The sequence below is a fragment of the Suncus etruscus genome, chromosome 1, assembly GCF_024139225.1.
Source record: "Suncus etruscus isolate mSunEtr1 chromosome 1, mSunEtr1.pri.cur, whole genome shotgun sequence".
In the NCBI taxonomy this organism is placed as follows: domain Eukaryota; kingdom Metazoa; phylum Chordata; class Mammalia; order Eulipotyphla; family Soricidae; genus Suncus; species Suncus etruscus.
Genome location: NC_064848.1, coordinates 11,309,139 through 11,323,393, shown reverse-complemented (window position 1 = coordinate 11,323,393; position 14,255 = coordinate 11,309,139). Strand labels below are relative to the sequence as shown.

The following is a 14,255-nucleotide window of genomic DNA, read 5'->3' as shown; positions in this document are numbered from 1 at the left end:
AACCTCAAAGAAACTGACTCCTCAAAATCTCTTCCTCAAGCTCGTTACACTGCTTTGGATGATAGATACTATCTCCATTGGCATCAAAAAATTTGATCATCCCATTTCTGGTAATTATCTCTAGTTTAAATTCAAAAGCTTAGTTCATGTTCCTGACTAAATCCAAAGTCATACATAACAAAGAAAATCTCAAATAGATGGATGACATTTTTCTCTACAGACTCATTTTGGTTTTTGTTTGTTTGTTTGCTTTTCTGTTTATATTTTGGCCACATCTGATGGTGCTCAGAGGTTATTCCTGGCTCTGCGCTCAGAAATCGCTCCTGGCAGGCGTGGGGGATCATATGGGATGCCTGAGATTGAATCAGGCCCGTTCAGGGACGGCAATGTGCAAGGCAAAACGCCTTACTGCTGTGCTATCACTTTGGCCCCACACCGACCCATTTTGTTCCAGAAGTTTCCCTACCACCCAGCATGACCTTTGATTCTCACACTGCCTTGATTGCAATTTCTTTCCTTCCTTCATGACACTTAACATGGGTGATTCATTTTAGTTTTACTTTTTCTTTTTTTGGGGGGGGGCACACCCGTTTGATGCTTAAGGGATTACTCCTGGTTAAGCGCTCAGAAATTGTCCCTTGCTTGGGGGGACCATATGGGATGCCGGGGGATTGAACCGTGGTTCTTCCTTGGCTAACACGTGCAAAGCAGACACCTTACCTCTAGCGCCACCTCTCCGGCCCCGATTAGGTTATTATTTTTTATTTTTTTTGTTTTTTTTTTGGGCCACACCCGTTTGATGCTCAGGGGTTACTCCTGGTTAAGCGCTCAGAAATTACCCCTAGCTTGGGGGGGATCATATGGGACGCCGGGGGATCGAACCTCGGTCCTTCCTTGGCTAGTGCTTGCAAGGCAGACACCTTACCTCTAGCGCCACCTCTCTGGCCCCAGAGTTTTTCTTAAGAGAAGTCTGTTTCTTTATGACTGGCTTTAATGTTTTGAACCCAATGTACAACACAGCATATTTCATTAGTTTTAATGCTGTTTCTTTCAGTAATGTGGACATGAAATTAGAAGTTTCCTAGGTTCTGCAATACCAGTCAATACCAACCCAATCAGCCTGTCCTAAGTTTGTTTTATAAAGATAGGCAAGAGATTTTTTTTTGGTGCCATCACAGTTCAGCATCTGGTTCTTTTGTATCTTCAACAAGTAAAGATTCATTCTGAAATACTGGTTCTTCAGCTTCAACAGGTGCTTCCTCAGTGACCTCAGTGACAGGGCCAACCCCAAGCCTTGACTTCTCTACAGGTTTCACAGTGACATTTTGATCAACAGGGGAACTGGATGTAAGGTGGTTGAGGAGGGAGATGATCCCTAGGGAAGTAAAGAATTTCCATGAGGTTTAGTAGACATCACATTTTTTGGCTTTTGAAATTATTCTCACTGTCTTTTTTTTTTTTTTTGGCCACACCCAGTAACGCTCAGGGGTTACTCCTGGCTATGAGCTCAGAAGTTGCTCCTGGCTTGGGGGACCATATGGGACACCGGGGGATCGAACCGCGGTCCGTCCAAGGCTAGCGCAGGCAAGGCAGGCACCTTACCTCTTTTTTTTTTTTTTTTTATTTTTGGGCCACACCCGGTAATGCTCAGGGGTTACTCCTGGCTATGTGCTCAGAAGTTGCTCCTGGCTTGGGGGACCATATGGGACACCGGGGGATCGAACCGAGGTTGTCCAAGGTTAGCGCAGGCAAGGCAGGCACCTTACCTTTAGCGCCACCGCCCGGCCCCGGCACCTTACCTCTTGCGCCACCGCCCGGCCCCTATTCTCACTGTCTTAAAACACCTTTTTTTTTCCCCCAGTGAGGCCATCCCTCTCTCTCCTTCCAAAAGAATAATTTTACCTTCCTCTGTACTGACTACATTATAGTATTTTTCACATGGTTAGAAAAAAGTTTGAACCACACAGATTTAAATCATAGGCCCACTACTTTCTGTGTGGTCTTGGGCAAACTACTCAATGTATCCTTGCTTCAGTTAGAGGTAGGACTAATACTAGGCTGTCCAGGGCTGGAGAAATAGAACAGTGGGTAGGGCACTTTACTTGCATATGGCTGACCTAAGTTTGATCCCAACCTTCCCACATGGCCCCCTGAATCCCATCAGATGTGATCTCTGAGTGCAGAATCATAGATAAGCCCGGAGCACCATCAAGTGTGGCTCTCTATTCTGCTCCTCCGAAATAGGCTTTCAGACTCCAAAATCCACATTTATTCCCCCATATCAAGTGATTTCAACTGCACTACAATCAGATGTGTGTTAGCACATGACCCCTAGCAAGTGCATAATTGTCATCACGGGATCAGTAGTCTCTCATTCGGGGAGGGGAGGACATCTGGCGATGTTCAGGGATGACTCCTGTTTCAGTGCTCAGGAATAGCACTCCTAGTGAGCTCGGGGTCAATATGTGTTGAATGAATCAAACTTGGGTTGGCCGTTTGCAAGGCAAAAATTCTACTTACTGTACTATTGCTCAAGCCCCTCAATAATCTTGAGGGGAGGACCAGTGTTTTTATCTCTCCTTCCTTTCAAGAAGTAAATAAATTTCCCCTCCATTCTTTGAGCATGAGGCAAGAAAATGACTCACCGGCAAGGATGTAGAATAGGTCACACCACCAATTAAGATAATAGGGCCATAGAAAATTAGCCTCCATGATGTTTTCAGCATGCCAATGAACCTGTTTCAGAAATATGATGAGGCAGAAGAGCAAGCAGATGGCTAGGATCAGAAGAAAAGATTACAGAACCCATCAGTGTCTACAATCTGCTTTAATTTCCACCCCAATTCTTCTGTTTACAGACACTGTAAGTACGAAAAGGATCGAGAGGATCCCAATTTGGAGATAAGCCAACATGTTAGAGAGAATGGGACTTGGCCTTCTCTGTTGGTCTTAGTCAGCCAAAGTATGTTTTATACATAATAAAGAGCAGGTAACTGACAACTTGCTATGATACTAAAGAAGAGAAAAAGGACAAATGAAGGAGGAGGAAATTCCACAGAGACATTTTCCCATTGATAATATTACTTTATTAATTACCCTGCCATTCTAAGTCTGTACCTGACATGAAGCTGAGTATGGATACCTTCAGATCCAAGTTGTCTACTGTGCCTCCTCTTCTAGGGAGACAAGAGGCGACGAGCCAGCCAAGGGCAACAACAATAAAGATGATAGAGAAGATGAAGAAAACCCTGGAATATTCGAGATAATCTGTAAAGGAGAAGATAAAAAAAAGTCTTGGTTAGTTCAGAGGGGGATTTCCACTTAAAAAAAAGTCTTCCAGAAGTGAGTTAAGGCAAAGGAAGATAAATCACAGCTTGACACATACAATCCAGGAAATAAATAAGGATATTTCTCCCAGCTCTTAACTGATAATTAAAATTTCTTTCCTAGACTGTGCCAGAGCCTCAGACATGAGGCAAGCACTCTCCTTCTGAGTCTTTTTTCAGAACTGAATTTGTTTACTCTGAAAGCTAAAGCTTCGTTGTTAAATGAAAGATAATTTACAACTACAACTACATAAGTGACACTTGAACTTCGATGTTTAACTAGCTCATTGGAGATATGTGAATCACAAGGTTTTTGAGTTTGTAATTCTAAATGCAAAGCAAAACACGTTTAATATAAGTTTAGAAAAAGTTAATTTTTTGTTTGTTTGTTTTTGGATCACACCCGGCAGCGCTCAGGGGTTCCTCCTTGCTCTATGCTCAGAAATCACTCCTGGCAGGTTTGGGGGATCATATGGGACACCGGGATTCAAACTAATGACCTTCTGCATGAAAAACAAATGCCTTACCTCCATGCTATCTCTCCGGCCCTGGAGTTACACTGTATTTTTTATGTAACCAAGAATGAAGAAAATCAACCATAAATTAATTACTCAGAGGTTTCCATTTTAATATTCATTTTCAACCATTTTAGCATGTTCCTTTTCTATGTATATAGTGATACTGAAAATCTTGTAACTTACTTAAAAATAGTTGATAATATGGGAGAGTTAGAATAGGTGGTAAGGCTCTGGCCCCCAGACACCAGCAGTAGTGACCTTTGAGAACAGAGCCAGGAGTAATCTTGAGCACTGCTTGATGTGGGCAAAAAAACAGACAACATAAAAGTCAATGAATGGATGTGACCCAAAAACCAAACCACCAATAAACAAAAAAGAATAAAGAGGCTTGAAGAGCAAGGCAAACAGAACAGAGGATTTTAGAAGATATTTTGTAGTAATGATGATTACTCTTTTTTTTTTTTATTTTGGTTTTTGGGCCACACCTGGCTGTGCTCAGGGGTTACTCCTGGCTGTCTGCTCAGAAATAGCTCCTGGCAGGCACGGGGGCGGGGGTAACGGGGGGGGGACCATATGGGACACTAGGATTCAAACCAACCACCCTTTGGTCCTGGGATCGGCCTGCTTGCAAGGCAAACGCCGCTGTGCTATCTCTCCGGGCCCAATGCTGATTACTCTTATAAACCCTGGGGACCGTACAAGTGGCAGTAACTGTAGTATTATGTCTATGGTATTCAGAATTTACTCTTACAAATGCCTTTTTTGTTTTGTTTGTTTGTTTGTTTGTTTTTGGAGATGACACGGTGGTGCTCAGGGTTTACTCCTTGCTCTGCACTCAGGAATTACTCTTGGTAATCTGGGGACCATATTGGATGTCAAGGTTTGAATCTGGATTGGCTGCATGCAAGTTAAGTGTCTTACCTACTATACTATCTCTCATAAATGCCATTTTGATAGAAATATAGAAAATATATAGGACTAAAACTAAATAAATTATATGTATGTAATGTGGTGTTTAGGATCATAGGCTTTAAGATTATTGTTTAAATCTTTAATAAGAATCCTGAAAAAATAAAAGAACCCTGAAATATTTACTCAATGTATAAACAGTTTGTTTCTTAGCACATATTAACTATTTAAGGAACTGTCATGTCACTGTTTATAAAGTAAATACTTTCTGTACATAATTATAAGTAAAGTACCATCAGACTCATCAGTTAAAAAAAGACCATCAGTTAAAAAAATTTTTTAACTATGAGGGCAGGAATGATAGCACCATGGGTAGGGCACTAGTCTTCACATGGCCAACCCAGGTTCGATTCCTGGCATCCCATATGGTTCCCTGAGCCTGTCAGGGGTAATTTCTGAGTAGCACTGGGTTTGGCCCAAAAACCAAAGAAAATTTAACTCACAATTTTTATTTGTTTATTTATTTATTTATTTATTTATTGTTTTTGGACCACACCCAGCTGTGCTCAGGGGTTACTCTTGGACTCTGTGTTCAGAAATTGCTCTTGGCAGGCTCGGGGGACCATATGGGATGCTGGGTCGGTCCTGGGTTGGCCACTTGCAAGGCAAATGCCTTACCACTATGCTATATCTCCAGCCCCAACAATTTTATTTTAAAACATTTTATTGAGGACACTAGAAAATGGAGAAGGTACTCACCTTGTACATGACTAACCCAATCCCTGGCATCTCATATAGCACCCAAGCACTGCTAGGAGTGAGTCCTGAGTGCAGAGTCAGGAGTACCTCTGACCATAGCTTAGTGTGGTCCCCCAAATACCCAAGCACTATGGAGGGGGAGAGAGGGGGAGAGAGAGAGAGAGAGAGAGAGAGAGAGAGAGAGAGAGAGAGAGAGAGAGAGAGAGAGAGAGAGAGAGAGAGAATACAGCAGGTAAGAGACTTGCCTCTCATCTGATCTGGGTTCAATCCCTGATACCCTATATAATTTCCTGAATGCAGAGTCATGAGTATGCCTGAGTGTAGTCAAATGTGGCCCAAATAAACAACAACAAAACACTAGAGGAAGAAAACATTTAGTTGAAGCAACGTTTGTTCAGATCATTATATAGTTCTGTTATACAGTCTTATAAACTACTTTTGTATATATTATATAGTATTCACCACCCAACAACTAGTTTTTTTTGGGGGGAGGCCACACCCATTTGAAGCTCAGGGGTTACTCCTGGCTATGCGCTCAGAAATCGCTCCTGGCTTGGGGGGACCATATGGGACGCCAGGGGATCAAACCGCGGTCCGTCCTACGCTAGCGCTTGCAAGGCAGACACCTTACCTCTAGCGCCACCTTCCCGGTCCCCCAACAACTAGTTTTATATATTTTGTAATCGACCCCTTTTGCCTGGTTTATCCACTGCAAATAAATATTTAAATAACAAAAAGAGTTCTCAGAGCATAAAGAGAATACTAACACATAGTATGGAAGAGAAAATTATCTGGGACAGGAAAAAAGAAGCGTATACTACCGAGGACACCACAGAAAATATCAGTTCATCTTCTGTTTGATTGACTTTCATCAGGACTAAAAGGTCTTAGAGAAAGAAAGATGAAGGACCAATAGAGCAGAAATCTCTGGAGTCAGGGGGTTTGTGATATTTAGTTAGCGGCACTCACAAGGTGGTGTGGCTGTTTGTCTCCAGCAAAGTTCATGGCTACAGGTGACCCAGAGTCCCGCGTAGAGCTCAAGGCCATTCTTGATCACCAAGAGCTGCACCCATTTCATCGGGGACATCATGAGCACCATGAGGAAGCTGAATCCGCAGAGGCTACCACAGAACATTCGGAAGTAGGTGTGTGTCTGATCCACATGATGCTGCCGCCTCTCGGGTGACATCGAGGCACCTGGGTGTTTTTTTGGTAGGGAGGGTAGGCTACAAGGATGAGGGAAATATTGCCTAGCCCAAAGGATGGCCCGGGTCCCCATGTCTCCCCTCTTTCTAAGTCCAACAGCCCTGGTGGCCTTGATTTGTGACTCTTTCTCCACCCTTTATTAAAAACCTGTATGTGGTCTTTCAAGGGCAGTTGTTCTTGGCCTTCCTTGAGGCAAGCCTTCTTCCTCCCATCTGTCTGTCATCATCTATCTCCTTACCCTGTTGTAATTTTGGTCCCCCTTAATTTGGGGAGCCTTAGGATTGTGGAAGGTCATGGTTACTTCTGCCCTCCCCTTCACCTGGTCAGCCATTTTACTGTCTAACTGTCACGGAATTTATTTACCCATAACCTCATATGTGTTCAGAACAAGAAGGGGCCCAGCACTAGATGGCTCTAATCCCATTTCTGTTCATTTTCCAATTTGATCCTAGCTAAAGAAAATCATTACATTTAAACATGTAAATATAGGTGTGATGCCCCCCCCCCACTCTTCCTTCTCTGACTGCTCTCAATTCCTTTATTGAATGAATAAATAAATAAATAAATGCTTCATTAGCAGTGGCTATGTGTCACTCATTTCACTAGGTCCTGGAGTAAAATACAGTTCCTTATGCGATGCATAGAGGCCACATCCGGTGATACTTGAGAACATACCATTGATAGTGATTGGAACTGAGCTCTCATACATATGCTTAGCTCTTTGAGCCATCTGCTCTGCCTTTGAGTTGATTTTGAAACCCTGGTGGGGAGATCAGTTTGAGATAGAGTTGATAAAGTGGCTTGAAAAGAGATTTGAAGACACTCTAAGCACAAACTGTGGACTGTGGCACCAAGGCCATTCTCCTTAATTGAACATTGAATCCAACTCTGCTGTGTCTTGAGTGATAGATCAGAGGCCTCTGTTGGAAGGACCCTGTGCTCAAGACATTGAGTTTTCCCAGCAACCCAGTTAGCAGAGGGATGTAGCACACTTTGACAGCTTCATCAGGGTATTGAAGTGAAGGCACCAGCATAAGAAAAGATGTGGGAAGAACCATGGCTGTGAGTTCATGAGACACTGGAACTTTCTACTGAGAGCTGGGCTAAGAACATAAATTCTGGGAATTTTATTTGTTTGTTTTGTTTTATTTTTTCTGATTTTGTGGCCACATTCAGTGGTGCTCAGGACTCACTCTTGGCTCCGCACTCATGAATCACTCCTGGTGTGGCTTAGAGGACCATATGGATGACAGGGATTGAAACTGGGTAGGCTGCATGCAAGGCAAATGTCCTATTTGCTGTACTATTTTTCCAGTCCCTCAGATCTCAGACCTCAGACCTACTTCTAGACCTACTTTAAACCTAACAAACTTACTAGGGCCTGTGATGCAAATAACAGAACATTTGTCATCTCTGTGTATAATGTCACTTACCAACCTACAAAAAGCAGTTTGGGAGCCTCAATTAGCAGACATGCATGTGGTTACTTCACAAGCCCATAAAATCCGGGTGTGATCACAGTCTGTGGACTGAACACTTCAGGCACTGAACAATAGGCTACATAGCTGCTGAGGAGAGATCATGAGATTATGTGTGTTTACTGTGGTGTGTATAAATGCATGTGTGTTAGACCATGTACGTATATGTAGGCCCTCAGGGAGTTAGGGGCCACCCAAAGTGATTCTTGGACAACTGGACTAGACAATTCAAGGGCTGGAAGAATAAAATGATTTAGACCTCGGAAGTACACTCTGATTTTGCACTAGACCCTTCCATGTGGAACTGGATCCATTTGGTTATGGACTTTGTCTCTGAGGGAATAATTGAATACATATGAATGTAATTTTGAAAACAGCAATCAAAATCTATGGCCTATGGTTTGTGCTATGGTAATCCACCACATCAGCCTATATCCAGAGAACTAGGGAAGGCTGTGTGCAAGCTGAGGCAGGCCCCAAAATGACTCCACAAAATTCTGGGAAGGACAGAGAGTCAGCATCCTTCTCCCCTAGCACAGGGATTGGGAAAAATTGGATGAGAAGTGCTTGCCAAAAGACATATTTGACTAAAGTATAGTTGATGAAAATCATTGACACTAGAAAAAAAATTCTGCAGGACAAAGTATATCACAATATCCAGGAACTGGAAACCTATTCTATTTCACACAAAAACTATGGAGTTTAAGGATCTTTGTGGAAGTCCTGTTATGAATCACACTAGAAATACATAGACATCGCCAGGTACCCCAGAGCAATGCCAAGTCTTAGTAGCAGAAAAGGATGTGACATCACTAGATACCAATTTGTATGTGTATAACATTTCAGGACTACACCTGTCCATTTCCTCCACTAAGGTGGTTATTGCAATAATGAGAATTTGTACATGTTCTTGCTGTGGTGTTCACACATTTGGTTGCCATGCCACTTTAGTGCTTGCATATGTGCTTATCTGGGGTCATATTTATGTGAAGTTGGGGCATATTCTGGCTGTACTAATTAAAAGGCACACATACACTTGCTCAATATACTAGCTAGGGGCTGCACCATTTCTGGACTCTGGACTTAGACATCATTTCAATGTTCACAGAGGGTGAGATTCTTTAGAATGGGGTTCAAGCACACCTGGTTTGATACTCAATATCACATGCTCATCCTCATCCCCCCTCCCCCCGAGTAACACTAAAAGCAGCCCCAGAAAAACAACAACTGTGGTCCCGTAAATACATGAGTACAACTGGGCTGTCCAGATGGTCCCTCACACACAGGGCTGGAACTTCCCAGCATGCTTAGTCTTTGACGCTAAACTGCTAGAAAAGGCACTGCAAGAAATGGCATCTGGAGCTCATAAGCACAATTTGTAAAGCCAAATGTTCTAAATTAAAATTTTTTCAGTTATTATATTTTTCTCTCATTTTTTTGGTGAGGAGATATATACAGCAATGCTCAGAAGTTAGTCCTGGCTCTGCATTCAGGAATCACTCTTATTGGTGTTCAAGGAGACATATGGGATGCTGGGGATTGATTCCAGGTCAGAAGAGTGCAAGGCAAGTGTCTTACCCACAGTACTCTCTCTCTGGCCCTGTATTATAAATTTCAAAACAGAAAAGTTTTGGTCTGAAGTGATAGCACAGCGGTAGGGCGTTTGCCTTGCACATAGCTGACCCAAGACAGACCTTGGTTGGATACCCAGCATCCCATATGGTCTCCCAAGCCAGGAGGGATTTCTGAGTGCAGGAGTAACCCCTAAGCATCACTGGGTGTGGCCCAAAAACCAAAAAAGAAAAGTTTTAAAATATTTAAAAATTTTAAACATGTTATTATAAACATGTACATTTTTATTAAAATATTTAAACATATTTACAAAATGTTTTTCAGGGGCCGGGAAGGTGGCGCTAGAGGTAAGGTGTCTGCCTTGCAAGCGCTAGCGTAGGATGGACCGCGGTTCGATCCCCCGGCGTCCCATATGGTCCCCCCAAGCCAGGAGCGACTTCTGAGCGTATAGTCAGGAGTAACCCCTGAGCATTAAATGGGTGTGGCCCAAAAAACAAAAAAAAAAAACAAAAAACAAAAAAAAAACAACAAAATGTTTTTCAATTATCAGTAGTGTTTAGTATTAATGAACAGCATGGAATGTTTTGGTTCAGAGAAGATATCTTGTATCATTGAAGTAGACCAAGATCCTTTAATAGGATTTAAAAAGCATTTATCATAAAGGTGAATTTTTATAAATTGTGTTTATTAAAATTAAGAATGTTTTTCACTAGAAATACTACAAGAATAAAAAATAAGGCAAACTATAGAATGGCTAGAAACTGGACATCTGGGCCAAAGCAATAGTACAGAATGTTTGCACACGATTGACCTTAGTTCAATTCCCAGGATCGCAGATGATCCCGCCAAGCCTGCCAGAAGTAATTTCTGAGCGCTGAAATTACTCAGAGTAACCCCTGAGTGCTGCCGGGTGTGGCCCAAATCCTCCCAAATATGGAAATTAATAAAGGACTTATAGAAGGACTATATACAGCCTTTTAGCAAATCAATAAATTTTAAAAAGGGGCTGGAGAGATAGCACAGCGGTAAAGTGTCTGGGAAGGACCCACATTCGATCTCCAGCATCCTATATGGTCCCAAACCTTCCAGAAGCAATTCCTGAGTACAGCGCCAGGAGTTATCCAAGTGCCATTGGCTGTGGCCCAAAAGCCAAAACAATTTTTTTAAATCATGGGACCGGAGAGATAGTACAGCGGTGAGGCATTTGCCTTGTATGCGGTTGACCCGGGAAGGACCTGGTTTGATTCTTGGCATTCCATATGGTTCCCCAGCCTGCGAGGGGCGATTTCTGAGTGCAGAGCCAGGAATAACCCTGGGGCCTGGCCAGATGTGGCCCAGAAACCAATCAATCAATCAATAAAGTTAAAAAGAATTTTAATCAGAAAGTCTTGGGCCAGATAAATATTACACATAGTGGGCTGGACCAATAGCAAAGCAAGTAGGACATTTGCCTTGCACAAGGCCAACCCAGGTTTGATCCCTGGCATCCTGTATGGTATCCCTGAGTCTGCCATGAGTAATTTCTGAGCGCAGAGCCAGGAAGGAAGGAAGGAAGGAAGGAAGGAAGGAAGGAAGGAAGGAAGGAAGGAAGGAAGGAAGGAAGGAAGGAAGGAAGGAAGGAAGGAAGGAAGAGAGGGAGGGAGGGAGGGAAAGGAAGGGAGGAAGGAAGGAAGAGAGGGAGGGAGGGAGGGAAAGGAAGGGAGGAAGGAAGGAAGGAAGGAAGGAAGGAAGGAAGGAAGGAAGGAAGGAAGGAAGGAAGGAAGGAAGGAAGGAAGGAAGAAAGAGAAAGAAAGAAGAAAGAAAGAAAGAAAGAAAGGAAAGAAAGAAAGGAAGAAAGAAGAAAGAAAGAAAGAAAGAAAGAAAGAAAGAAGAAAGAAAGAAAGAAAGAAAGAAAGAAAGAAAGAAAGAGAGAAAGAAAGAAGAAAGAAAGAGAGAGAGAAAAAGATTACAAACACCAATGTTCTTGGATAGCCCATTAAGGTGTTTGGATGGCCCTGGTTCTATTTCCAGCACTGCATGTGGTCTCTAGAGTACTGAGTATTGCCAGGAGGAGGGAATCCCTGAGTAAAGAATGAGAACTAAGTCCTGAGCACTGCCAGGGGGTCCCTTTTCCCCAAATCAGAACATATTTGATGAAATCTTTAAAAAAAATAACAAAATAGATCATTAAAGGATGCTCACCTTGGTAGAAAAGATAGTAAAGTGGATAAATCACTTGCTTGCCTTACATGCAGTTGACCTGGCTGGGTTAAATCCCTGGCACCCCACATGGTCCCATGAACTCAGTCAGGAATGACCTTTGAGCACAGAGCCAGGAGTAAGCCCTCAGTGTGGCCCAGACATCCGCAAAATGCCCAAATGCTTTAACCAGAAAAATGTAGATTGAGTACATAATGCAACAGCACTCACTACACACTTAACAGAATGGCTTAAAGTGTTGGCAAGTAGATGGAGCAAGTGGAACCTTCATATGCTTCTGTTGTGAGTGTAAATTAGTATAATTGCTTTGAAAAATTGCTTGGCATATCTTCTGGAGCTGAATAAATACATGGCTTTCTCATTCTAATTCAATAGGCAACAGAAAAGTGCCCATATGTCCACCAAAAGACATGTATTACAATGTTCAGAATAGCACTCTTTCAAAAGGTCCCCAAATGATAAGTTATGCAACTGTCCATCAATATAAGAATGGAAAGGATGAAACATTAAAGCACAAAACACTCTCTATACAGCAGTATGAATAGTCTAGACTAGAGCACATGAGAATTCGAGTGAATCTCATAAATGTGATCCTGAGTCAAAGAAAACAGACAAAAAAGGGTACATCTCTATGATTCTACTCATATGCGTATATAATAGGTAATAATTTAGGAAAAGTGGAAGAAAGAAGCAGGAGAAAGAAGCAGATTCTGAGGTAGGAACGAGAGGCCTGATGGGCCCTGAGATACAACAACCATAGTTATAATCAGCTTCTTACTGTTCAGAGGTTTGTGAAGAAAATAGATTCCCCATTGTTGAACGAATTAGTATTCTTGCAACCAAAGGCCTTTTGTTTGCTTGTTTTGGAGCCACAGCTATGAGTAATCAGGGGTTACTCCTGGCTCTGCACTCTGGAATCACTGCTGGCAGGCTCAGGAGACCATATGGGATGCTGGGGATCAAACCTAGATTGGCTGCATGCAAAGCAAGTGCCTTACCTACTGTACTATTATTACCCTTGTCTGAAGGCCATTGATAAGTATATAAAGTGTTTAACCTTTTGCACATAGAACAAGAATCATTATTTCTGAAACATGCTTATGTTACATATAATCACTCAGAGTAATAGGATGAATCATTGCTATTTTGACCATTGTAAAGTTCTGATTACCTTTAAGTTGACTCTAAATAAGTATTTATTCTGGAACTGGCCTCCTGCCATTGGCAAATGTGACTAAAAGTAGATTAATGCATTTTTCTTTCTTTTTTTTGTTTTTTGTTTTTGGGCCACACCCGGTAATGCTCAGGGGTTACTCCTGGTTATGCACTCAGAAGTCGCTCCTGGCTTGGGGGACCATATGGGACGCCGGGGGATCGAACCGTGGTCCGTCCTAGGCTAGCGCTGGCTAGCGCGGTCCTACCTCTAGCGCCACTGCACCGGCCCCAATGCATTTTTTAAGCAAGCTTATTTTTTAAAAGATAGATCAATTACTACCAAGAGACTAAAAACATTGGTTAAGCATACTGACTGCTAGAGAAATTGTATTATTGCTTTCTTCTAGAAATAAAGGGAATTTAAAGTTGGTCATGTGTACTCAGAGCCAAAGATCATTCCTTGTTTAGAAGAAGGTCAGTGGGTTAGGAGAAGGATGCAGGCTTGGTGGGTTTTATGATCACCAGTACATCTCCAGGAGACTGAATAATCACAGGCATATTCAGAGGCACAATTCGGTGTGGTAGTGGGGAGTATTGGTGATGAAAGCCACATATCTTACCACTCTGACTATATTTTAATTTAGTTGAATCATTTTAATTCAAAATTGTGATGGCTTGCCTATTGCAATGCAAAGCAGTATACTATATGGAGCAAGGGATGAATTTAGCCATTTGACAAATGTGCTAGCTGCTGGGAAAAAAAGTTTTCCCCATACAAAAAAACTTTTCTTCTTCAAATTTTATGGCTTTTTTTTTTTCAGTTCCAAGGATTAAAAGCAAGGCCTTCTACATACAGAACACATACAAAACATTTGACCATTGAATCACATCTACACCCTGGAAGTATCACCATAAATAAGATTCTATTCTTGCATTGCCCCTCTCTGGTTGTCAGCTCTCTCTTTTTCTTTTCTGTTCAATTAAATAGAAGCCACAAAAGGTCAAAGGTGATGTTTACCATACTCAGTAATTTGTCTTCCCGATGTATATCTCAGACTATTCTCTCCATGGGAAGAAAAACTTACCCCTCCCCAATCACTATAGAAAAACTCTTCCAACTTTATATCACAGCT

At 42.2% G+C, this 14,255-nt stretch overlaps 1 protein-coding gene across 1 annotated transcript; it reads right to left on the bottom strand.

Moving 5' to 3' along the window:
- Positions 1-1,172: 1,172 nt before the first annotated feature.
- On the bottom strand, positions 1,173-7,049 carry TMEM202 (transmembrane protein 202). The gene is given in 6 exon segments (XM_049783971.1): positions 1,173-1,375; positions 2,646-2,777; positions 3,118-3,267; positions 6,482-6,722; positions 6,724-6,738; positions 6,957-7,049. Coding segments are annotated over 6 exon segments (834 nt in total).
- Between the last annotated feature and the right edge of the window lie 7,206 nt (positions 7,050-14,255).